The following is a 27,956-nucleotide window of genomic DNA, read 5'->3' as shown; positions in this document are numbered from 1 at the left end:
ATTAAGCAGCAGGAATCTTAATCCAGGAGGGAATTGTCTCTGCTGCTATTACCAAGAAGCTTGATCTTGTAAGCTAACGTCAGCCATTTAGCTAACATTACCAAGTTAGCAAAACCCAGCTGGAGATAATTTATTTGGCACATCTTCGATAGTTCACTTAATAGTTATAAGATATAGCTGGCAAACAGAAGTGAATTTCATACAAGTTTAACTTGATCACCTCTCTTAAATTGCGCTGCAGGAGTGACACTTTTGCTCATTGTGCTTTTTGTAAACAAACACGTGACTGGCTCAAACCACTGTTTTGGGAAACTAGTACCACAGATAGGACAATGAGACGGTTATTTTACTGGATGTATAAATGTGAAGCATCCGGTTGGCGTTTCCACTCACTACCAAATATGGTAGTGAGAGGAAGCTCACTGGCAGGCTGTGGGAGAAGCCCCAAAAACGTCACTTACCAGAATGATAACAAAATGCTAACAAGTACTAAGGAATCCTTATAGAGAATGCTAACTAAATGCTAACGAGCGCATTGCGAACATTTTGTCCTGTTTCTGACCTAAACAATACAAGTACACAAGTAACAAAAAATGCTACTCACATTTTGCTGCAAACACAAAACGAATATTAAACAGCAAGGCTCTTGATCCAGAAGGGGATTCTCCACTGTTACCAAGTGAACGCTTGATTTTGGAAGAAGCTAGCTAACCACTTAACTAGATAGCTAACTAGCTACTAAATTAGCAGACCAAATGCACAACTGCAGAGCATTTAGCTCCTTTTAGACAGTTAACTTAATAGTTATAAGATATCTAGCTGGCAAACATTTAGTTATGAATTCCATACTGTAATTAGATCACCTGGCGCATGCTACCATGTTGTGTTGCTACCATGTTGTTGTCATGTTGTGTTGCTACCATGTTGTTGTCATGTTGTGTTGCTACTATGCTGTGTTGTTGTCTTAGGTCTCTCTATATGTAGTGTCGTGATGTGTGTTTTGTCCTATATTTATATGTATTTTTCTTATTTTTTTTAAAGAAAAATTATCCTAGCCCCCGTCCCCCTAGAAGGTCTTTTGCCTTTTGGTAGGCCGTCATTGTAAATAAGAATTTGTTCTTAAATGACTTGCCTAGTTAAATAAAAGTTAAATAAAATACTGCACAACAGTGAGTGACTCAAGGCTCCTTTCTCTCGTCGTTTTGTGCTTGTAAACAAACACCACGTGACACGTGACTGGGGACTACCGTAAGCTACATAATAATGTGATAGGAGACAAAGAACATTGCGTTCTTCATTTCACCTAACGTATTGCACAAGTTTACTTAAAAAGTAGCCTGAAATATTCAAATGTATCTAACTTAAATAGAAATAGTTTCAACGGTATTGAAAAACCATCCTGTGGCATTTCCACATACCCCGGTATACAGCATATACCAGGGATCAACAACTAGATTCAGCCTCGGGATGATTTTTTCTTGAGCTGATGGTCGGAACATAATTACAAATAATTTGTAGATTGCAAATTCGCCGCGAGAAGCCCAAACAGATATAAGGTTTGACTAAAACATAATTTCAAACCTTGCTTACATTTGTATATGACCATGTCTCTCTATTATGCGTGAAAAAATTAGGAATAGATTTCTTACATTAAAATAGCTTGGAGCTGTCACATCTGCTCCTCCCCTCTGGCGTACGATGTCGCCAGAGTACTAACCACTGGTCCTGGGATTCATCATTACGTACACCTGGCACTCATCATTACGCGCACCTGTGAATCATTATGATTCACACCTGGACTCCATTACCTTCATAATTTCCTCCCCTTTATATGTCACTCTCCCCTGTTCCCTCACCAGTTGGTATTGTTCTTGTTTATCAGCGTACTGCCTTATTTTAGTGTCGTGTTCTTGGTTTTGTTGTTTTATTAAAACGTTTCACCTGCATCTGCTTCCGACTCACCGCCCCATCATTACAGGAGATGATTTCCTGGGGGGAGGTCAAATAAAACCACCCGCGGGCCGCAGTTGGGGAACCCTGGTATATACGGTATACCGCCCAAGCCTACAATACATATCAACAGGCCAAAAATCACTGAACTAACATGACATCCAATATACACATTACTGGAGGGGAGAGGAATGGCTGTACTTTGATAGACATTGGTGTTACAATTCTTGATATAGAAAGAGAGGAACTGGCAGATCGTGAGAGTGCTCCAGACAGAGGTTGATAGACAGGAGAAAAGGCAGAGGCTGATCGTGTGTGTTTGTGTATGGTCCTAAACGAAAAGCATTAGAGCAGATAGACAAACAGCTGAGGAAACAGAGGGCCTATATGGTTTTCTAAGAAATAAGTAGCTCTCAGAGAGGAGACAGTGAAAGCATAAACACACAATTAGTCTTCACACCACAGACCATCCCATCTCAGTGTGGGTCAGTGAGCACAGATAAGAGAACACAGGTTAATAAGTGCCTGCTGCTATAAACCACCACCATTGAGCCAGGAGAGTAGCTGAGAAGATGGTGCATCATGGGTGACAAATTCAAAGACAGAAACAACAGAAGGGTTGTGCTCAAACAACTGGGGTGCGTTCAGTTCGATTAAATGTTTGCTACATTGTGTGACGGTTTGTACTGAACGGCACGTTTCCCCAAAATGTTAATGAACAGACTTTGTACTCCCTGACGCAGTTGAAACGCATCAGTTTGTCCATCTTTGTTTCCCTTGAAAATGCCATACAAAAAGGCATGTTAATTAATTATATGAAGAGTGCCTTGGTTCGCGTTTCTTTTTGATGACAAATTTACCCCTTTTACCAAAGAGCACCTTCTGTCTACAAAAACCTACTATTGTGTACCATTGCAGCGCTTCCCTTCCTGCTTTTTTCTACAAGACTTTGAGAAACGTTTGGAGGGTATGGGTGGGGTGTGGCTTGAAGCAATGAGTGACGTTTTTAAAAAAGGGCAGCGGTGCACAACCCAACCCAACCCCTCCCAGTTTTTCAGGACAGCACAGTTGCGGTTTAATTTAAAGCGCAGTGTACACCATTTTTTCTGCACTAAACGCAGCCCTGGAGTAGAATTCAAAGACAGAGGCAGATTCCCTTTAGCCTTTCCTCTGTCATATTCTGTTGTCATGCAAACACATATGGCATGACAACAAACATCATAGGAGTCAGCTGAAGCTTTAAACAGATCTAGATATCGCCTACCGGGCTACATTCATTTGCATGTTAGTCAAATGATTGTCTGCAGGATGACATGTAGGCCATACAAGCGGCTGGATCGGAGGCCGTACCAGGCCATGGGTTGACCTTTAGGGGCACAACACAGCCCATAGAGAGAGGGATGGCATTCCTCTGGGAGTTACGGTAGGACACAGGCGAGGCCCACAAGACTCAGAGGAAGACAAAAAGCCATTGAGATAGCAGTAGCTCTATGGCCTCCTCCTGCGGCATTCCACACTTAAGAGGGAACATTCCAACAGCGTTTGCGTCATGGGCCGAAGTCTATAGAGGGTGATATGCTGGACATTTTGACCCATCTTTCTTATGAGGGTAGAAACTAGAAGGGTATTTCTCATCCAACCTCCCTGATCAGTCATATGGAAACAGTCACTTACCACATGGAGGGATTTGGTATGATACTTAGGCCTACAGTGACATGAAATACAGTTACACATTACAGTGCCTGAATATTCTACAGGTGAGTCTAAAACTTCTCCCTAGCATAAAGCCTGTCAACATTCTTTTCCACTATATCTCAATGGAACGACAGGTATGTCTTAAGTGTCCCTGTCAATTCTGGCACCTGCATGACAACTAATCCGTTAGTAAAACACATGTCAATGTGACAACGCAACATGTCAATTTTCAGCTCAGCCAAACCTATAGTCCAGTTGGTGAATAAATGAAATGTTAGGTTATTCCAGTGATAAAATGAGGGCAACTCTTTCTTCCCGTAGTCCAGGATAACAGAGGATTTATGATTAGTCACAGTGACAGATTTGAAACCTTGTTATAACTGAGTGACAACTAAACGCAAAACAAAAGTAAGAATGTCAAAAGAGAAAAGGCAAACTGTCAGTGGTAAAAGAATGACTAAACTGTAGCTATGATTCAGTGAAACAAAATGTAGTCGATAACAATAGGTGGTGTGATTGAAGGGAGCAGGACTAGTCAGAACACCAATTTCCCAACAACTTGACAGGCTACAATCCATTTTCTATAACAGTGTCTGTAACCAATCAACTTTAAACCACATTTTCTTGTTGTGACTAAAATCTGTCTCTTAAGGAGAGGTCGCGAGGTTTTGGGAATCTACTGTAAAAACTGCAACTCATGTCCCCTTGCTTGAGGATTCAGCAGATTCAGCGACCGACCATCCCCTGTGGCAGGACACGAGCCTGTAATTACTACTGCTGTCAGATTTCCTTGATCCTCTCTTTCATATGACTCAAACCTGTTCATTCTCTGTGGTCAAAAACCTGTCATTACAGATGATTAACCACTCATAACCTAACCATGGATGGATTAGTGATACATATTCAAGGCTATTCTCTACACCTGCACCAATATTAGGCTTAGGCTACACTTAAAAACAGACTTAGTGAGTGTTTCCAAATGGTTGGTTTAGCTTTTGATGATATCAGTGTAATTGAAGAAAGTGGGCTGTTGTCATTCGAGGTGCGTTGTCTCGCCTGCTTGTTAAACCTCTGTGTTGTCTCAAGCAGCAGTCTCCTTCAGCCGTGTCCCTGTGGTGGTGCTGACTCCGGACTTCATTTCCATTTAAATGGTGGGGCTGGCTAATACTGCTCCATGAACCTACATCATCATCAGTACCTGCGCATCATAGATAGACTCTACGTCAGGGCGTTCATAACAAGCCTTCCTCTGCCCTTCATTCTCCAGAATCACTCACCTGCCTCCTGGCTGCCTGCCAAACACAGGCTACCTCACACACAGCACAAGCAACTGTTGTGGAGGAGAACCTGTCTCACTCACACTGCCCGCAACAGCCCATTCTGTATCTGCGAGCTACTGGCAAATAAGCAGAGCAGCTGTACACAGCGAAGGTCCTAGTCAGGCCCATTGGTCAGCATTAAACCTCTCTGCTACCCTGCAAAGACAACTTTTAGGTCCTTGGTCAATTATGTCAGTTATGTCTCGACTTTGAAGACTATCATAGTCATGATCATCTTCCCATTTGGATCTGGTTGAGGCTGTCATCATCTGATTGTGTGGGTCTTAACGGCCACGGTCATCATCTGATTGTGTGGGTCTTAACGGCCACTGGCATCATCTGATGTTTGATCTGAGAGATGGAGCTGATGGAGTATGGAACACGTGCCTGGCACAAGAGCTGGCAGGGCAGGATGGGGCAGCCGCAGCACAGAGGGGGGGCTAAGAGGATTAGGGCTGCTGCACGCGGGTCCCCAGACCCTTGGATGGCAGCGTTGCATGTGGGGACCCTCCCACCCCACACACTTCCTTAGGACCCGTGACCACCAGGATGTTTTTATGCAAGCACTAATCCCGTTATACAATCCAGTACAGGCTGACTGCTGTGGTGGCTACAGATGGAGGGGGGATTTCAAATTCCCAAAACAACAGAATAAATTAGGCCGATGGGGTGACAGGGAGGCGGAAGTGAAAGGCCAGGAGAGACAGAATGTAGTTTCTTCTTAGATGCATCATGGCATTGTTTGTCTTCATTCTGTAACATGCTATTATATCAAAGAATATATATAATAAATCAGGACAAAATACTTCTAGTCAATTTACTTCGACAGAGAGCTGAAATAAATAATGTACTATTCTAATGAGTCAGCTCCCTGGGCTCTGGTCAGACCTCCATAAAATAAACTCTGAACTATAACCCTTTCTACTGTTGTGGAACATAACTCAACTCAGTAAGCCTTAGCTCAGTCTGTCCACACAGAAACAGCCCATTGTCATGGATGGACAAAGAGTTTGACCATAGAGTTTGACCATATAGGCTAGAGAAAAGAGACATTATGACAGTCGTGGATGAAGACTGACTGCAGGGACCGCACACACAAACACATCTTGCAGGTTTTCTTCATCCACATACACACTGTCCAGTTTCCATGGAGGAGATTTTGGTCCTTTCTGCGATGGTGCCCACCATCTGCAGAGAAGATATTTATACACAAACCACATGCCATACTCAACTGTGGGCACATTTACAGAGTGGAAAATCACCCAATTGACGTCTCAATCCAATGGTGAACTAGTTGAAGGTTCTGAGCACGTGTTCCATCTTTAAATGTAGGCTATATCAAATTGCAAAACATGAATTACCAAAAGCCACGACTCAACATATTTTTTACAGCAAGTCTCAACAAATAATATGAAACAAATATTTATCTTTGCTGCAAATTTCAATCACAATGAACAGTAGGACTAGACTAATGTTTGTACAGCATTGGCTGTTCAATCTGCCCTTCTCAGAGACTTTGTTCTCAAAAACTCCCATGGTGTGAGACTGAATAGTCAGGAGAAACAAAAAGGAAGAAATACCAGTGTGTGAAAGCTGTGAGAGGCGCATCCTTTTATTTTATCTCCTGCCAACCGTAACCAATGCCAAGAAAGAACAAATCCCCAAAATATAGGCCTACTGTTCTCCCTCCCTGGCTCACCCCCTCCCCTTTTTTCCCGCTGGAGAGATGGTGGCGAGAGAAGGAGTGTTATTGTGCATTTCATTAGCCTGCTGCTGCAAACACAGACTCATACACTCAATGCAAAGGACACCTCAAGTGCATGGTACTGCGTCTAAAAAGTGGAATCAAAGAACCTGTCCCAATCTAATCGAGGGACCACAGATTGTTATCAACATGTCGTAATGTCAAAAGAAATCCATGAAACTCTCATTATCTGCCCTCACTAGAGGCGTCTCCCTGGTGGCGTTCAATCCCAACCTCTCCACAGCTCCTTGCATTCAATCATTTTCTCCCCACACCTAGGACACAGCAGACGGTATACCAATCCTGCAATTAATTTCAAAAAGGCCTTCAATCGGCTGGCCTGTCTAGATGTGCACCATGGGTCAGCTCTCTAAATCCAGGCAGCTGACACCAAATCAATTATCAACACGGCTGTTAGGTAAGCAGAATGGAGACATCCATACTGCCCGACCTAGCAAAAAGGCAGTAACTGCTCATAGCGTGGAACTGAGAAAAAAATGCTTTTATTTACCTTGGTTTCACAGTAACTTTATGCAGTTACTGCTAACATGACCCCCATTTTCTCCAAAACACAATAGAGGCAGGATACTTGTCCACATGATTAAGCATGTATTTAATGTAGCAAAAATGACCTTAACTCCTTTTCGACCAAATGAGCAGTTACTGCCTTTTTGCTTGGTAGGGCAGCATAAAGAGCTGGAGAAACCAGGCTAAATATTCAGGCATGTTGGCCGCGGCTCAGCAATTTGCTGCTCCCTCCCTCTCACTCCCTCTTGGTGCCAATTGTACAGAACCCACTCTGGACCAGAACCCACTGGTTTCTTTTGCTTTTTCTGTATTTTACAGCAATATTTCCCTGACAGCTAAGGGATGCTGAATAACAAAAAGGACATGACTTTGGTTAGGTTCTTTAGAATTTGGGCAAAATGAGGCTATATGGAGTAGTATTAATCTTTCAAAACAGACAACACTTACATTTCAAACACACAGTGAACAAAGCAAACAACAATAATTACTTTTAAGAAATATTCAGTAAATAATGTAAGCGAAAGCGTCTGTGGCACCTCCTTCCCATAAGCACGTTACACCTTCATGAGAAGGTGCAAGTTGGTGCAAGTTGCCCACTACACAGCCTAACCACCAGATAGTAGTGATGGGGTAAAATATCAATACAGGTACATATCATAATATTATTTTGGATGATATTATATCGATATTTTGACTCCCAAGTATTGATTCGTAAAAATCTCTCACTCTCTATAGTACCAGTCAAATGTTTGGATACACCTCCTCACCTTGTGTTCCTTGTTCTTGTAAAGAATAAGATTTGTGTTTTCCTGTTAAGATCATCCTTGATTGTTTGAGAAGAAAGAAATACCTCAATAGAGAACTTTGTTCAATGCAAGAAATCCTGCTCCTGACTCGTTTATTCCACCTTTCTGCTTTAGAGCAACCTCAAAGTACTTGGTCCATTCACAATGGTGAGATTGTAGACTCTGAAATTGATAGTGAAGTTTGTTTAGGCAATTTTACAGCTAACTAGTTACTTTACTTACTGATATTGTCTTTGGTGTTATTGTGTTTAGCTACGTTTGCTAGCTAGCTAGCTAGCGACCTAGCTACCTAGCTAGCCAGCCAGCCCATAATGGGAACATTGCATTGTGGATTTTGTAGTTGACTTGAGCTGCAACAGATTTCCACAATTATTTTCCAGGTTGCTACCAACCTTATTATAACACCAAAATGAAACATTTGTTCACAAAAAATATTGTTCACATATTAGTGTCATTTCACACAGTAAATTAAAGGAATGAGTGGTTTTGGGGGGATTTTTCCTTTAAGCTGCAATCCATGACATTTCTGTCTCAAATTAAGTATATATTATCTTGTAACTAGGTGAATGGATGGGGGAGGGATTTGTTTTTTTAATAAATGCGGGTACTAATATGCTTGGCTAGTGGGTAGAGTGGCAACTGGCAAGCGAGGATTGAAGAGCATCCCAGCTCTGTTCCCATCTGCTCGGGCTATACAGGCAGATGGAGGCGAGCTGAGCATGCCCGGCTGGCTCATCGCTGGTTTTGGGCCTGTCACACTGACAGATGAGGTGGTGTGTGGCTGAAGGTCAATGAATGCCTGATAGAATAACGTTAGGAAAGGGGAGGCAAATGCGCAGGTTTAGCCTGCTGACATCTCTCTTCCTATTTCTTATGAATGAGGAGGTGAGAGGCCATATTGGCTCAGTGGAAACCTTCTACTGCCATAAGACTGCTAAATAGTTAACCAAATAGCTACCCAGACTATGTGCATTGACACTTTTTGCTCGAACTTTTTGACTCATCATATACTCTGTTATTGTTTATTATCTATCCTGTTGTCTAGTAATTTCATCCCTACTTATATGTACTCAATTACCTCGTACCCCTGCACATCGACTCGGTACTGGTACCCTGTGTTTATAGCCAAATTATAGTTACTAATTGTGGATGTATTCCTTGTGTTATATTCCTTTAGACCTCGTCTTTTTTTTTCTCTGCATGTTTGGGAAGGGCCTGTAAGTAAGCATTTCACCCGTTGTTTTATGGAGCATGTGACAAATCAAATTTGATTTGACCTTAGCCAGGTATTGTCTTTGTCCCTGTCTGCTGCCATGTGCCGTCAACCACGTCTCCATGAACACTGACCCCATCGTCTACATTCCTCTCACTTTATTCTTACTTTACGCATTTCATTTTTGGTATTGAGGATAAAACCGCCATCTATTATTAGTATATTAGTTCATGATTCAATGCATTTCCCCCATAATTGGATAATAGTAGAGCACTTGAACCTGTACAGCAAGCAAACATCTGCCAAATAATGTAAAACAGAACAGGCCCAGTTTCTAAACAACCTTTTACAGAAAGAGACGATTCAGACCAAACCAGCAAGACCAGTTCAACAGAGCAAGAAGGAATGACAGCCATCTCATCTTACAACATTGTAAATGTTGGTAAATCATCTAATCCTACGTTTGCCCTATAGCCAGAGCCTTTCCTCCAACAGTCCAAGGGTACAGTGTTCTGGGGGGGACAGCAGTGGGTTTTATTTTCAGGTAGTTTGCACTTTGATACCAGAGTTCTTTAAAGCACTGAAAGACGATTGTTTTGCAAGAGAGAGAAATAAAAACAACCCCCTATGTGACTTATCTAGGAAGTAGCACAACTCTGAAAATATCAATAGCCTTAGCTTTTCTATCTCCAGGAGAACATAGTTAAAAAATAAACAACTTAAAGTTGATTTGTAAATGACAAAGCTATGTGGTGTTGAACAACACCGTCATAGCGGAATGCTACAGACTTAGTGGCCGGTAAAAGTAATATCACAACATTCTGTCCCTCTGCATACTCAGAAAAGGCAATGCAGAGTACTCCTCCTGGCAAAAGTACTGAGAAGCAATTATGTTAGCTGTCAATGACTGTGTTTATGTTGTTCTGATTGCAAAAATACTTTCCCTAACATCTTGACAAAAATCACTGAATTGGAGGACAATCAAGAGGGAGTTAGCCTAACAGTGTTCTCTGAGCTGCAGGAGTATAATAGGACATTAAGAAATGTCTCCATCTATTATGGGGAGATAGTTGCTGAAGGCTCAAATTCAATTTTACTCTGTAGGAAAGAGGGGAACAACCTCGCAACATAACCCATGTGGCAAGGACTGTTCTCTTTCAGTCGACTCAGTTTGACATCTCACTATGGGACACGGCCTCTTTTGTGGGTCATTGGTTGAAGCCTTACTCAATCACGCCTAACGGGCCAATCAGAGCTTTGTGGGTGTACGCCCCATGTGTCTATATAATACCCTGCACTGCTCTGGTTTCCTCATTCTTTGCCTCTTCACAAGTCTATTTGGTCACTATCTGGTTAGTAGCCAGTTAAGAGGCTTTCTTTAGAAAACTCGCTCTCAACTTAACTGTTCCTTTCAGTGTGGGTTACCACCCCACCACGGAGCTTTGTGTGGCTTATTTTCTATTTCAGGAATTCTGTAAACTTCAGCTTCACTTCAACGAGTGAAGTTACCTCAGCAGAGCTTTTTGTCATCAGCTAGCTATGTACACCTGTTGCCTGGCCTACATACAATAGGTGTTGTTAGCTAGCTAGCTCCAATGCTTTAGCATCCCGCTAATAGCAGGTTACCACAAATTTTAGCTACTTCTACCGGGGTCTCTAGCTCTCCGTCGGTTTCCACCGTTCGGAGTTAGCTAGCTGAACTTGAGTGTCTTGGCTAGTTAGTGGGCTAACTGCAACACTGATGTTTTAGCTAGCAACCTCTGGGCTAAACACTCTTTCAGTTTGTTTGGCTAGCACGAGCGGTGCGTTTTTTTCAGTGTGTTACCCCACCATTGAAGCACCATCTCTTTCAGGGGCGAAAATCTGATATCAACTTTGGAGGGGACAATTACATGAAATTTTCTCAAGAGCAATTCCTGAGGGGGACACCAAAAGTAGTGCTGTAACACATAGCCTACATTGTAATATGGTAAATGTATATTGAGGAACCAAAGAAATAAGGTGTTTGCCGTACTCCTAACTACCGGTACCCAAAACTACACAACTAATCACAACAGCAATACCATTGCCTTTAACAAATCTTAGTTCAGTCACCAGTTTAAGTTGAGAGTGGGGGTATCCATGGCATTTTCCAATTATGTTCCTATTTTACAAGTCAAAAAAATTGAGAACCTTTCATAATGTTGCCAAACAAAGACTCAACAAACTTACCTGAGACTCCCTGTCTCTGCCAGTCTGTCCCTGCATATCTGTCCCCAAATCTGCTGTCTGTGTGCCATCTGTTGCCTGCTCTGCCTAATGACATCATTGTGAAACATTTCCATTAGAATTTCATTTCTTTCTTATGAACATTTTATCAACTAGTCTTTGAGATATTAGGCTACTAGGGTTCTTACTATGCGTTTTGGTGTATTGAAAAATACTCTGATGTCTGTCTTTTATTATTCTGCCATTTTTCTACCTGGCTGGCTGGCTGGCTACACACACATACAGTGTGTAGGTTATTTACAGTAGGAGATGGGCTTCTATCATCTTCTATCATTCTATTTGGGCTTCGATCTAAAAGGTAGCTAGCAAATGTGAAACGGATTAAAATGACAAGAGTTGACAGCTGTATGAGTTCACCATTTACACAACATATGCTGCAACCTTTTGTAATTGTAATAGTTTGTTTCATATTGGCTGGCTTCCAACAATAGCTGAATTTGCAAAGCTAGCGAGCACCAATTCAGTTTTAGTGGTGTTTGCTATAATCTTTGCTACCCGGGTTAAATAAAGGTGAAATAAAATAAATAAATAAAAGTTCCCTTGCGACAATTTAGCTTTTGCAACGAGACCATTAAATATATTTAAGACAATGGTAGAAGAGAGTGTAGTTCTGTTCAGTTTGGACTTCAGTTTATCGCTAACCTTATCGCAGGGACTTTGAAGCACTAACTTACATCATCTGCATGCTGATCTTGGAATAAATTGACGATAGCAAAGATTCCATCTTTGACGACGCCACATAAATGGAATAGGTACTAGCTAGCTTAAACCTCTCTAGGATAGGTGGCACCAAATCGTCCCACCTACGTAACAGCCAGTGTAATCCCGTGGCGCGTTATTCAAAAACCTCAAAAATGCAAAAACTTAAATTTTTCAAACATATGACTATTTTACACCATTTTAAAGACAAGACTCTCGTTAATCTAACCACACTGTCCGATTTCATAAAGGCTTTACAACGAAAGCAAAACATTAGATTATGTCAGCAGAGTACCCAGCCAGAAATAATCAGACACCCATTTTTGAAGCTAGCATATAATGTCACATAAACCCAAACCACAGCTAAATGCAGCACTAACCTTTGATGATCTTCATCAGATGACAACCCTAGGACATTATGTTATACAATACATGCATGTTTTGTTCAATCAAGTTCATATTTATATCAAAAACCAGCTTTTTACATTAGCATGTGACTAGCATTCCCACCGAACACTGCCGGTGAATTTACTAAATTACTCACGATAAAACGTTCACAAAAAGCATAACAATTATTTTAAGAATTATAGATACATAACTCCTCTATGCACTCGATATGTCCGATTTTTAAAATAGCTTTTCGGTGAAAGCACATTTTGCAATATTCTCAGTAGATAGCCCGGCATCACAGGGCTAGCTATTTAGACACCCAGCAAGTTTAGCACTCAGAAAAGTCACATTTACTATAAGAAAGATGTTATTACCTTTGCTGTCTTCGTCAGAATGCACTCCCAGGACTTCTACTTCAATAACAAATGTTGGTTTGGTTCAAAATAATCCATAGTTATATCCAAACAGCGGCGTTTTGTTCGTGCGTTCAAGACACTATCCGAAAGGGTAAATAAGGGTGACGAGCATGGCGCAATTCGTGACAAAAAAATTCTAAATATTCCATTACCGTACTTCGAAGCATGTCAACTGCTGTTTAAAATCAATTTTTATGCCATTTTTCTCATAAAAAAGCGATAATATTCCGACCGGCAATCTGCGTTTAGGTAAACAGACAAAAGAAAATAAAGCATTCGGTCGACTCGGGCACGCGCCTAAGCCCATAGTACTCTGATCGGCCACTTGCCAAAAGCGATAATGTGTTTCAGCCAGAGCCTGCCTCGATATCGTTCAGCTTTTTCCCGGGCTCTGAGAGCCTATGGGAGCCGTAGGAAGTGTCACGTTAGAGCAAAGATCCTCAGTCTTCAATAAAAAGAGCCAAGATGAAACACAACTTGTCAGACAGGCCACTTCCTGCATGGAATCTTCTCAGGTTTTGGCCTGCCATTTGAGTTCTGTTATACTCACAGACACCATTCAAACAGTTTTAGAAACTTTAGGGTGTTTTCTATCCAAAGCCAATAATTATATGCATATTCTAGTTACTGGGCAGGAGTAGTAACCAGATTAAACCGGGGACGTTTTTTATCCGGCCGTGTCAATACTGCCCCCTAGCCCTAACAGGTTAATAGTTAATATTTGCGCACTAGCTCTGCATATTCAGCTAGTGTGTGTGCGCGATTGACTGGATTAACCTTAAGTCAGTTACGTTCATTGAGTGCCTTTCAGACAGTAGACACGACCCCTCTGTTACCTTACCAACTAAGGAACTGGCAGTGGATCAAACCATTGTGAGGCAAAGGGTGGGGGGGGGGGGTCGCAATCTTTTGAAACTTAAAAACGCGCTATTAAGTGTCTATAATCAGCACAATTGCTTTCATTGCATATTATTCATATTATTTAAATTGCATAGTTATGTTTCAGTGATATATTGGGGGGGACAAATCATATTTTTCCCAGGATGGGGGGGGGGGGGGGGGTCGTGTCCCCCCCGGGATTTCCGCCCCTGATCTCTTTCACATGCCCCTGTGAAAGATAACCCTGCCGTCCCTTCTACCTCAAGTTACTTGGTTTACACACCGAGTTGGGACTTGGTATCACACGTGATGGCTCGGCTTGCTGGCTATTATCACACCAGTGAAGATGGCCAGCTAATTAGCTAGCATTACTTTTGGCTCTACTTTCATTACACTGAAAGTATAAAGACTGCTTTCAGTGTAATGAAAGCAGCACCGTGGTAAATACACCCTGGTAAATAAAGCTTTCGGTTTCTGCTTACCTGGCTTAAGCTCACGTTACCCCGTGTCTCTCCCAACTTTGCGTCATAGTAGCAGTACATGGAGTGGCTAGCTAGCCTCCCGGTAATTCCATTTGCTTTCGTTCATCTGGTCGAAACGAGATGTCGACAGGCTTACTGGCCAAGTTGTCAGAGAAGAGGGAGAAAAAGCAGCACAAGCCTAGCAAAGCTTGCCCTGGCAATTGCAGGCATTACATGTCCGGGACTGATTCCCATCCACTCTGTACTACTTGCATCGGCATTGAACACGCTATGCAGGCTCTTGTCGACCCCGCTAGTTGTGTGCATTGCGCTCAGCTGGGCTCCGGTGTCCTTCGACGTAGAGTGAAGTACATGGGAAAGAATTGTCCAGGCCTCGTCCTTGCTCGAGGATGACTCCATTGACCACGAAGTACCAGAGGAGGGAGAAGCTACTCAGGCATCCCCTCCGTCTGCGCTTCAGGCTGATTCGGAGAACCCCCAACTTTCAAAGGGGGCAGACCTTAATTCCAACAAATCCGGAATTGTGGACTAGGGCAGTGGCAGTCACGAAATTTCGTCAGTTGGTGATTGTCAAGCAAATAACTTGGTCTCACGGTAATTGACCGTTAATTAACATAAACATATTTAGCATCTACTGGATTCCACACAGCCTACAAGCTACTGATGCTCACCTTTGGAACATCTACATTTTAAAAAGTCTAATAAATCCATGTAATATAGCCTACACCTTCACAATAAATCCATTATTTATTTTAGACAGGTCTAAAGAAGCATGATATGAAGAAAATGTAGTCTATTTCAGAAGAAAAGAATAGCATACTTTGAGATGTCCTTATGTTAGGTCCTGATGTGGCTACGCCAAATTGCTGTGGGCTACACTAGTTCATTTAGCAGACAAGATTTGCTTATAATTCCGTGGCATTATTTTATATTATTTTATAGTATGAAGAATACAATTGAACAATGCTGAATAAAATAAATATTTTCTCAATGATTTGATGGAGTGCGCACATGCAGCTAGTCTGTGTTGAGCGGTTAACAAAGAAATAGGTACTCCTATATGCTTAATTTAGAGTTATTAATGTAACGTTAGTTCTAAAAACGCTAGGCTATATGTTTGGATTTTTAATACATTGTAAGGCTGCATGATGAGACTAATTGTCACGTCCTGGCCAGTAAAAGGGGTTATTTGTCATTGTAGTTGGTCAGGGCGTGGCAGGGGGTGTTTGTTTTGTGTGGTTGGGTATGGTGGGTTTAGGTTCTAGTTTTCTTATTTCTATGTTTATCTAGCTTTTCTAGTTCTATGTGAGTTTTGTCAATGACCTCCAATTAGAGGCAGCTGGTTGTTGTTGTCTCTAATTGGAGGCCATATTTAGTTGTGTTTGTTTTCACTGGGTTTTGTGGGTGGTTGTTTCTAGTATAGTTCATGCACCTTACTGGACTGTTTTCGTCGTTTGTTTTGTGTTGATTAAGTGTTTTCTTTAATAAATAAGAGGATGAGCACTTTACCCGCTGCGTTTTGGTCCCCCTTCAACGACGAGCGTTACACTAATGATGATTTGAAAAAAGTTGCTTGAAAGGCATGAGCTCTGCTTTGTTTTTTGCGCAGGCTGTACACACTACATCAGTCACTCATTCACAACTTGACAAGCACTTGATAATGCCTATAATTTCACTCCCTCATCCCCTTTGTGGCCGTAATGCACCCTAAAAAAAAGACATGCCTTTTACAGCCCAGGGTGCTGCGTTGTGCCCTTCTCCCTGAGTGTGCTGCGCAATCCGAAGCATCTCTCACTCACACGGCTCGCCGTCACGGGTCTTTCTCACAGGCTACAAGTTAAGACAGACACAATGGGGATGCAACTGTGCTCATCCTTCCAAGGTGTATATTGAAGATATTGGATGAACTGTCCACATTTACTTTTCGTCAGCCAACAAGATGAGTATGCCTAACGAACAGCAAAAGCTCTAGCCTATGTTAATCTACTATCCCCCATAGTACAAAAGTCGACCTATTCTATTCTGTGCGAGAAATAAATATTCCAAACAGTCTGGGACAGTTGTGGGATGCGATAGATCCCAAATTAATACAACAAACCACTAGCATCAAAAAAACTTTTCGTGCGCGTGACCCTTATTTACACTTCGGATAGTGTCTTGAACGCACGAACTAAACGCCGTTATTTGGATATAACTATGTATTATTTTGAACCAAACCAACATTTGTTATTGAAGTAGCAGTCCTGGGAGTGCATTCTGACGAAGAACACCAAAGGTAATCAAACTTTTCTAATAGTAAATCGGAGTTTGGTGAAGGCTAAACTTGCTGGGTGTCTAAATAGCTAGCCCTGTGATGCCGGGCTATGTACTCAGAATATTGCAAAATGTGCTTTCACCGAAAAGCTATTTTAAAATCGGACACCTCGATTGCACAAAGGAGTTCTGTATCTATAATTCTTAAAATAATCGTTATGTTTTTTGTGAACGTTTATCGTGAGTAATTTAGTAAATTCACCGGAGGTTAACCTCTTACATCTAGACGTTCCGCTAGCGGAACACCTGCTCCAATATCCAATGATGGGCGTGGCGCGAAATACAAACTCCTCTAAAATCCGAAAACTTCCATTTTTCAAACATATGACTATTTTACAGCATTTTAAAGACAAGACTCTCGTTAATCTAACCACACTGACCGATTTCAAAAAGGCTTTACAGCGAAAGCAAAACATTACATTATGTCAGCAGAGTACCCAGCCAGAAATAATCAGACACCCATTTTTCAAGCTAGCATATAATGTCACAAAAAACAAAACCACAGCTAAATGCAGCACTAACCTTTGATGATCTTCATCAGATGACAACCCTAGGACATTATGTTATACAATGCATGCATGTTTTGTTCAATCAAGTTCATATTTATATCAAAAACCAGCTTTTTTACATTAGCATGTGACGTTCAGAACTAGCATACAAACATCCGGTGAATTTACTAAATTACTCACGATAAACGTTCACAAAAAACATAACGATTATTTTAAGAATTATAGATCCAGAACTCCTCTATGCACTCGATATGTCCGATTTTAAAATAGCTTTTCGGTGAAAGCACATTTTGCAATATTCTCAGTAGATAGCCCAGCCATCACGGCTAGCTATTTAGACACCGACCAAGTTTAGCCCTGACCAAAATCAGATTTACTATGACAAAAGTTTGATTACCTTTGTTGTCTTCGTCAGAATGCACTCCCAGGACTGCTACTTCAATAACAAATGTTGGTTTGGTCCAAAATAATCCATCGTTATATCCAAATAGCGGCGTTTTGTTCGTGCGTTCTAGACACTATCCGAAGTGTAAATAAGGGTTACGAGCATGGTGCAATTCGTGACAAAAGATTTCTAAATATTCCATTACCGTACTTTGAAGCATGTCAACCGCTGTTTAAAATCAATTTTTATGCCATTTTTCTCGTAAAAAAGCGATAATATTCCGACCGGGAATCTGCATTTAGGTAAACAGAGGAAAGAAAACAAAGCATTCTGTCGACGCGGGCACGCGCCTGAGTCTCACAGTACTGTAACCAGCCACTACCCAAACGCGCTACTTTGTTTCAACCAGAGCCTGCAAAGCCACGATTCAGCTTTTTGCCGCCTTCTGAGAGACCATGTGAGCCGTAGGAAGTGTCACGTAACAGCAGAGATCCTTTGTAATGGATAGAGATGGCAAAGAAGGCCAAGAAATGGTCAGACAGGGTACTTCCTGTACAGAATCTTCTCAGGTTTTGGCCTGCCAAATGAGTTCTGTTATACTCACAGACACCATTCAAACAGTTTTAGAAACTTTGGAGTGTTTTCTATCCAAAGCTAATAATTATATGCATATTCTAGTTTCTGGGCAGGAGTAATAATCAGATTAAAATCGGGTACGTTTTTTATCCGGCTGTGAAAATACTGCCCCCTATCCATAACAGGTTAAGGGCTTGTAAGTAACCACTTCACGGTAAGGTCTACACATGTTGTATTCAGCGCATGTGATAAAGTTTGATTTGATTCGAGTTCCACTTGGTCTCCTCCTCATGAGAGACTTCCGCTTGGACCCGTCTCGCCACCGGCACAGGTGCGCGCTTCTCTCTGCAAAGTGTCTATCAGCACTTCAAAGCTGATAGACACTTTGATGCGGGGCTGCCTTACTGGGAATCTTCATGCGCAAAGTAGTGACAACGGACGCATCACTACATGGGTGGAGGGCAGTCCACGAAGGGCATACGGTGAACTGCGTATGGTCAGACTATGAATACAGCCCATATCAACGTTCTTGAGTTCCACACTGTGTTACTAGCCCTCAGGCACTTCCGTCCATTCCTACAGGGCCAACATGTCCTGGTCAGGTTGGACAAAACGTCTACAGTGGCATATATCAACCGCCAAGGACGAACACACTCCCGTCAATTTCACTCTCTGGCGAGAGAGATCTTGCTATGGAGCAGGGAACATCTGTTCTCTCTCACAGCAAACCATGTGCCAGGCAGACTAAACTCAGGTGTGGATTTACTGTCGTGAGGGAACCACCTACCAGGAGAGTGGCGACTTCATTCCGAGTCGCCGAGGAGGTGTGGGGGCATTACAGCAGGGCTGCCGTCGATTTGTATGCATCGCTGGACAACGAGCACTGTCGCTTGTTCTTCGCGATGAAAGATCACAATGCTTCTCTAGGCGTAGACGCGCTGGTCTACAAGTGGCCTGACATGCTTCTGTCCGCCTTCCCTCCAGGTGGGCCAGATCCCCCCTACTCTGGACAGAGTGAGAACGAATGGTCTATTCCTCATCCTGATAGCCCTGTATTGGCCCGGGAAGCCATGGCTGGCGGAGATTGTACCTCTCCTGTACGTGCAACCATGGTGCCTGCCACAGTGTAGAGATCTGCTATCCCAAGCACAGGGCGAAATATTCCCCCCTCATCCCGAGCTGATGGATCTCTGGGCCTGGCCCGTGAGAGATTCAACTTGGACTCGGTGGGCTTGCCTCCGAACGTGGTTGCCACAATTTAGAGTGCCAGAGCCCCTTCTACAAGAGGTCTTTCCGACCTGAAGTAGTGGGCATTCGAGAGGTGGTTTGAGAGACGCGAGTTGGTCTCTTTTCAGGGTTCCATCCCTGCCGTTCTTGCCTTCCTACGGGAATTGCTCGACAAAGGGCAAGGCCTTTTCCACCGTTAAGATCTACTTGGCGCCGATCTCAGCCTGCCATTTCCTACTAGGTGAGACGACAATTGAGGCTCAACCCCTGGTTTGTCATTTTATGAAGGGAGTGTGCCATCTCTAAGCCACTTGCCCCATCATGGGACTTGGGACTGGTTCTGGATGCACTTACAGGCGATCACTTTGAACCCCTAGAGACAGTGGATCTTAAGACTGTCTTATAAGGCGGCCCCATTGCTCACCTTGGCTACAGCCAAGCTCGTTAGTGTCCTTCATGCGCTCTCGGTTCATCCTTCATGCAAACAGTTTGCCCCTGACTACTCCAAGGTTATGATACGTCCTAAAGCCACGTTCATTGCTAAGATCATTCCCATGACTTACAGTAGTCAAGCAAAAAAAGTAAATGTCCTCTCAATGTCAACTGTGTTTATTTTCAGCAAACTTAACATGTGTAAATATTTGTATGAACATATCAAGATTCAACAACTGAGACATAAACTGAACAAGTTCCACAGACATGTGACTAACAGAAATTGAATAATGTGTCCCTGAATAAATGGGGGGTCAAAATCAAAAGTAACAATCAGTATCTGGTGTGGCCACCAGCTGCATTAAGTACTGCAGTGCGGGCCTCCCGGGTGGCGCTGTGGTCTAAGGCACTGCATCGCAGTGCTAGCTGTGCCACCAGAGATTCTGGGTTCGAGCCCAGGCTCTGTTGTAGCCGGCCGCAACCGGGAGGTTCATGGGGCGACGCACAATTGGCCCAGCGTCTTCCGGGATAGGGAGGGTTTGGCCAGCAGGAATATCCTTGTCTCATCGTGCACTAGCGACTCCTGTGGCGGGCTGGGCGCTGTGCACGCTGACCAGGTCGCCAGGTGTATGGTGTTTCCTCCGACACATTGGTGCGGCTGGCTTCTGGGTTGGATGTGCGTTGTGTCAAGAAACAGTGCGGCTAGGTTGGGTTTCGGAGGACGCATGACTCTCGACCTTTGCCTCTCCTGAGTCCGTACGGGAGTTGCAGCGATGAGACAAGACTGTAACTACTACCAATTGGATACAATGAAATTGGGGAGAAAAAAGGGGTAAAAAAAAAAGTACTGCAGTGCATCTCCTCCTCATGGACTACACCAGATTTTCCAGTTCTTGCTTGCTGTTAGATGTTACCCCACTCTTCCACCAAGGCACCTGCAAGTTCCCGGACATTTCTGGGGGGAATGGCCCTAGCACTCACCCTCCGATCCAACAGGTCCCAGATGTGCTCAATGGGATTGAGATCCGGGCTCTTCGCTGGCCATGGCAGAACACCGACATTCCTGTCTTGCAGGAAATCACGCACAGAACGAGCAGTATGGCTGGTGGCATTGTCATGCTGAAGGGTCATGTCAGGATGAGCCTGCAGGAAGGGTACTACATGAGGGAGGATGTCTTCCCTGTAACACACAGCGTTGAGATTGCCTGCAATGACAACAAGCTCAGTCCGATGATGCTGTGACACACCGCCCCAGACCATGACGGACCCTCCACATCCAAATCGATCCCGCTCCAGAGTACAGGCCTCGGTCTAACGCTCATTCCTTCGACGATAAACGCATATCCGACCATCACCCCTGGTGAGACAAAACTGCGACTCGTCAGTGAAGACCACTTTTTGCCAGTCCTGTCTGGTCCAGCGACGGTGGGTTTGTGCCCATAGGCGACAATGTTGCCGGTGATGTCTGGTGAGGACCTGCCTTACAACAGGCCTACAAGCCCTCAGTCCAGCCTCTCTGCCTATTGCGGACAGTCTGAGCACTGATGGAGGAATTGTACGTTCCTGGTGTAACTTGGGCAGTTGTTGTTGCCATCCTGTACCTGTCCCGCAGGTGTGATGTTCGGATGTACCAATCCTGTAGTGTGTCTGCCAATGTGAGGACAATCAGCTGTCCGTCCTGTCTCCTTGTAGCGCTGTCTTAGGCGTCTCACAGTATGGACATTGCAATTTATTGCCCTGGCCACATCTGCAGTCCTCATGCCTCCTTGCAGCATGCCTAAGGCACGTTCATGCAGATGAGCAGGGACCCTGGGCATCTTTCTTTTAGTGTTTTTTGAGTCAGTAGAAAGGACTCTTTAGTGTCCTAAGTTTTCATAACTGTGACCGTAATTGCCTACCGTCTGAAAGCTGTTAGTGTCTTAACAACTGTTCCACTGGTGCATGTTCATCAATTGTTCATGGTTCATTGAACATGCATGGGAAACAGTGTTTAAACCCTTTACAATGAAGATATGTGAAGTTATTTTGATTTTTATGAATAATCTTTGAAAGACAGGGTCCTGAAAAAGGGGCATTTCTTTTTTTGCTGAGTTTACATGGACAGGACCTGGCCATTCCAGAGTTGTGACCAACTGTTTGTTTGCTTGCTTTATCAACCCTGCTCGGGGTAGGGCTTTGTCCAAACAACGCCTCTCCCATTGGGTAGTGGAGGCTATCGCAAAGGCGTACAGTTGTCAGGGATTGAGTATGATGGATCAGGAACATTACCATGTACCACAACAGATTGAAAAAAATCGGGGCGTTTTCCAAGTGTCCCATAGTGAGATGTCGAACCGAGTCGACTGAAAGATAACTTTGGGTTACGATATGTAACCCTGGTTCTCTGAGACATCTCACCAGATTGCCCCTCTTGCACGGTGCATGTTAGAGGTAGTTCTTAGAATTTTTTTTTTTTTTATTTAACTAGGCAAGTCAGTTAATAACAAAATCTTATTTACAATGAGAGCCTACCGGGGAACAGTGGGTTAACCTCTCTAGGATATGTGGGACGAAATCGTCCCACCTACGTAACAGCCAGTGTAATCCCGTGGCGCGTTATTCAAAAACCTCAAAAATGCAAAAACTTAAATTTTTCAAACATATGACTATTTTACACCATTTTAAAGACAAGACTCTCGTTAATCTAACCACACTGTCCGATTTCATAAAGGCTTTACAACGAAAGCAAAACATTAGATTATGTCAGCAGAGTACCCAGCCAGAAATAATCAGACACCCGTTTTTCAAGCTAGCATATAATGTCACATAAACCCAAACCACAACTAAATGCAGCACTAACCTTTGATGATCTTCATCAGATGACAACCCTAGGACATTATGTTATACAATACATGCATGTTTTGTTCAATCAAGTTCATATTTATATAAAAAAACAGCTTTTTACATTAGCATGTGACTAGCATTCCCACCGAACACTGCCGGTGAATTTACTAAATTACTCACGATAAACGTTCACAAAAAGCATAACAATTATTTTAAGAATTATAGATACAGAACTCCTCTATGCACTCGATATGTCCGATTTTAAAATAGCTTTTCGGTGAAAGCACATTTTGCAATATTCTCAGTAGATAGCTAGCCCTGTGATGCCGGGCTATTTAGACACCCAGCAAGTTTAGCACTCACCAAAGTCAGATTTACTATAAGAAAAATGTTATTACCTTTGCTGTCTTCGTCAGAATGCACTCCCAGGACTTCTACTTCAATAACAAATGTTGGTTTGGTTCAAAATAATCCATAGTTATATCCAAACAGCGGCGTTTTGTTCGTGCGTTCAAGACACTATCCGAAAGGGTAAATAAGGGTAACGAGCATGGCGCAATTCGTGACAAAAAAATTCTAAATATTCCATTACCGTACTTCGAAGCATGTCAACCGCTGTTTAAAATCAATTTTTATGCCATTTTTCTCGTAAAAAAGCGATAATATTCCGACCGGGAATCTGCATTTAGGTAAACAGACGAAAGAAAATAAAGCACGGGGTCGACTCGTGCACGCGCCTAAGCCCATAGTACTCTGATCGGCCACTTGCCAAAAGCGATAATGTGTTTCAGCCAGAGGCTGCCTCGATATCGTTCAGCTTTTTCCCGGGCTCTGAGAGCCTATGGGAGCCGTAGGAAGTGTCACGTTAGAGCAAAGATCCTCAGTCTTCAATAAAAAGAGCCAAGATGAAACACAACTTGTCAGACAGGCCACTTCCTGCATGGAATCTTCTCAGGTTTTGGCCTGCCATTTGAGTTCTGTTATACTCACAGACACCATTCAAACAGTTTTAGAAACTTTAGGGTGTTTTCTATCCAAAGCCAATAATTATATGCATATTCTAGTTACTGGGCAGGAGTAGTAACCAGATTAAATCGGGTACGTTTTTTATCCGGCCGTGTCAATACTGCCCCCTAGCCCTAACAGGTTAACTGGCTTGTTCAGGGGCAGAACGACAGATTTTTACCTTGTCAGCTCAGGGATTCGATCTTGCAAACTTCCGGTTACTAGTCCAACACTCTAACCACTAGGCTATAGTGGTACTCCATTGACATTTAAATTGAATTGAAATTTTAACTTCTAATTATTACCACAAAGATGGCTGCCGGTACTACCCACCGTCGAATGTCAACCTAAATTTTCATGTCTATTCTATTATCTATATTTCTATGATTTCAATAGGTTTCCTATGGAGGATTGACAATACAATTTAAAAACAACAGCTATTCCCATTCAAGTTAACATTCTCTGATGTGTGGACCTCCAACCATCTTTGTAGTACCATTTGAAAGTTGAAGCGTCAATTTTATTCCCCTTTTATTACATTTATTAGCCAAAACATGACACCCACCCTGTATTCAAGAGCATGTTGTGTCTCAACTGATGGCGGGCACAACACAAAAACCTAAGATCTAAAATAAGGTCTGAGCTACAACATATGCGAATTTACACGCTTTTAGAATTGACGTTTAAGGTAAAATTATAATTTTTAAATTATAAAATTATCATTCTCAACCATTTATCTTTTCCAGTGATGAAGACATGGATGTCTCATGGTATGGTGTAATCTGATTAATCAGGCTGTAATACACAAGTAATTGCTATATACAGCCTGAAACATTTAAAACCTGTTGAGGACAGACGTTCCGCTAGCGGAACGCCTCGCCAATATCCAATGGAAGTGCGTGGCGCGAAATACAAAAACCTCAAAAATGCAACAATTTCAATTTTTCAAACATATGACTATTTTACACCATTTTAAAGATAAGACTCTCGTTAATCTAACCACATTGTCCGATTTCAAAAAGGCTTTACAGCGAAAGCAAAACATTAGATTATGTTAGGAGAGTACATAGCCAAAAATAATCACACAGCCATTTTCCAAGCAAGCATATATCACAAAAACCCAAAACGCAGCTAAATGAAGCACTAGCCTTTGATTATCTTCATCAGATGACACTCCTAGGACATTATGTTATACAATACATGCATGTTTTGTTCAATCAAGTTCATATTTATATAAAAAAAAAGCTTTTTACATTGGCGTGTGATGTTCAGAAAATGTATTCCCACCGAAAATTTCCGGTGAATTTACTAAATTACTCATCATAAACGTTGACAAAATACATAAATTATTTTAAGAATTATAGATATAGAACTCCTTTATGCAATCGCTATGTCAGATTTTAAAATAGCTTTTCGGCGAAAGCACATTTTGCAATATTCTGAGTACATAGCTCAGCCATCACGGCTAGCTATTTTGACACCCGCCAACTTTGGGGCACACTAAACTCAGAATTAGTATTAGAAAAATGGTATTACCTTTGCTGATCTTCGTCAGAATGCACTCCCAGGACTGCTACTTCCACAAGAAATGTTGTTTTTGTTCCAAATAATCCATAGTTATGTCCAAATACCTCCGTTTTGTTCGTGCGTTCAGGTCACTATCCAAAGTGTAACGCGCGAGCGCATTTCGAGACAAAAAAATTCTAAATGTTCCATTACCGTACTTAGAAGCATGTCAAACGCTGTTTAAAATCTATTTTTATGGTATTTTTCTAGTAAAATAACAATAATATTCCAACCGGACAATAGTGTATTCATTCAAAGAGGAAAATAAAAAAATGTGTGGTCGCGTGAACGCGCATATCCAATCTCTTTGTCACCAGGCAGACCACTGAGAAACTGAGCTACTATACTCTGCCCAGAGACGCCTCAATCCACTTTCTGAAGGCTTTAGAGAGCCAATGGAAGCCTTAGAAAGTGCTACGTAACCCCACAGATACTGGAGTTTCGATAGAGAATCAAAAGAAGAACTACAAATTCTCAGACAGGCTACTTCCTGCTTGGAATTTTTTCAGGTTTTTGCCTGCCATATGAGTTCTGTTATACTCACAGACACCATTCAAACAGTTTTAGAAACTTCGGAGTGTTTTCTATCCAAATCTACCAATAATATGCATATTCTAGTTTCTGGGCAAGAGTAGTAACCAGATTATCCGGCCGTGAAAATACTGCCCCCTATCCACAACAGGTTTTAAACTTACTCTACCTGTAGTGTTTGTCCTTTTGAGACAAAATAGCCACAGGAAAGTATTGTTTACCAGCCTTTTTAGAGAGCTGGTAGGTTTGGCACCAAAGTAGAGTTAGTGCTCTTGTCAATAACTATTGAACCAATCATGCCATGATAATGAACATAGTATAGTATATTCTGAATCAGAGGATGGAGTATAAATCGCCACCTTTTTTGTGTGATTTGAATAATTGTTTTTATTCAAATTAAATATTTTAAAAATGACAATAAAATAAATAAAGGTGTGGATTGTTCTCCATCCTCCGCTGATTCAGATTATACCATTTCCACTGGCATGGCATGCTTAGTTCAATAGCTATTGATGAAAGAACTGAATACCCAATATAAAACTACATTTACCTAGGTGGCAAGCCAAACCTTATACTTACAGGCTCTCTAAAAAGTCAGGTAAACAATACATTCCTGTGGATATTCTGTCTCAAATGTCGATCCACTGAAGGACCAACCACACAGACAACCGATATAAACTTACTCTATGTAACTTTATTCAACATTATGGCTTGTGAGGAAACTTTTCAAGTTTTTGCAGTGCTTCGTTTCAAAATTGTGCATTACAGCCTAATTAATCAGACTAGGTATGGTGGGGTATGCAAAATAGGTCAACTTTGAACATCTTTATCTCTTGAATGTTTTGGCATTCAGGTCCAAAATGTCACTTTCTAAGCAAACGTGCATGGAATGTTTCATTGAACTCAAAGGGGGTGCTGTCAAAAAGTGATTGAATGCAAATAGATTTACCCTATATCAAGAATTGGTATCTAGCCTGATTTATTTATTTTGTCAGATGCATTCTCTCAGGCGGCTGAATTGCTACTGTATCAGATTTTTTTTTTTTAAACTACAACAACAATGAAATTAATTCTTAGTCCGAGTCATATGACCGTTTGTTATATCTAGTTAGTTAACAAAAGCTGTAGGGTACAGTTCGAGATTGCAATGAAAGTTATTATTTCTGTATTGAGCAATCTCGACAATGCAGTTGATGACAATTTGCTTTGAGAAGCAGCCATTCGTAATGCACAGCTTCAGTTATCTAAATGCCAGACTGAAAGAAACAACTTCATAGACGATAAGATAACACTAGCAGAGACAGCACTAGCATGTGGGATAGCTAGCTACATACAGCTAGCCAAAGACAAGAAACATGCATTGCATCAACATCATTATTGTACTGTGGGAAAAAAAGCAAGCTATAGCTAGCTATTTTCTACAATATATATGCTAATAACATCGATTACTGGCAGTAGCAGGAGAATAAAATCACTAACTTACCTTAGGCTTGTAGAGCCACTTTCGAAACCGATTCATCGTTACCTCGCCACCTTACCCCTCCTTTGTCACCGACCGTTAACGTTATTCTACCTGTGCGAGACAGACTACTGAGACTTGCAAGCTAGCTACGTGGGAAATGTTGAATCCAATATGATATCCGAAATTGTAATTTAAAGAGTTCAAGTGTCTAACTAATTTCCTGAACATTTACGTTGTGTTTCTATGTCTACAAAATCTACGGTTGGCTAGTGCCTCACTGCCACTTTTCAAGTCCAACGGGATAAAGCACTCATCCACGGATGGCTTCCATAGCTGTTCTCTCCCTCTGCTTGATGACAGTCACGTTGACAACATCGCCACCCACCTTCCCAGGGAAATGTTGCGTTCACGACCACTGGGAACTCAGAAATGTCCGACTCCGAAACTCATTGTAGAAAGATGTGGTCTATGGAGGGAGATCAGTGCCTGTTCGAAAATGCAATGGTTACATAATAAATAGGATTGTAAAAATTATAAATGCGTTTTATTAATCAGTGTGCATGATTAATGCCACAATTCAATTGCTAAATTAAAATGAAACTAGAAATGGTTAATTGAAAATGGTAAACAGAAAAAGACAAATGGTAAACAGAAAATCGTAAATGTAATTATGCTTTTTATTTTTTGTATTTACATTTACAAAGTGTATGCAAATTGCTTCTTGGAAGCACGAACCAG

At 42.0% G+C, this 27,956-nt stretch overlaps 1 protein-coding gene across 3 annotated transcripts in view; it reads right to left on the bottom strand.

Annotated features, from left to right (window-relative positions):
* zfyve28 (zinc finger, FYVE domain containing 28) overlaps positions 1-27,597 on the bottom strand; it is a 62,184-nt gene extending 34,587 nt beyond the window's left edge. The window contains exon 1 of one of the 3 annotated variants that reach the window (XM_045723503.2): positions 27,240-27,597. In XM_045723503.2, the coding sequence (XP_045579459.1) occupies positions 27,240-27,275 (36 nt within the window). In that variant the 5' untranslated portion in view covers positions 27,276-27,597. The remainder of the gene's footprint in view (positions 1-27,239) is intronic. The other 2 variants (XM_014210762.3, XM_045723504.2) reach the window with 2 other exon arrangements.
* Positions 27,598-27,956: the final 359 nt, after the last annotated feature.

The sequence above is a fragment of the Salmo salar genome, chromosome 09, assembly GCF_965601325.2.
Source record: "Salmo salar chromosome 09, fSalSal1, whole genome shotgun sequence".
In the NCBI taxonomy this organism is placed as follows: Eukaryota; Metazoa; Chordata; class Actinopteri; order Salmoniformes; family Salmonidae; genus Salmo; species Salmo salar.
The sequence above is the reverse complement of the archived record's forward strand: the minus strand, read 5'-3'. Positions and strand labels throughout refer to the sequence as shown.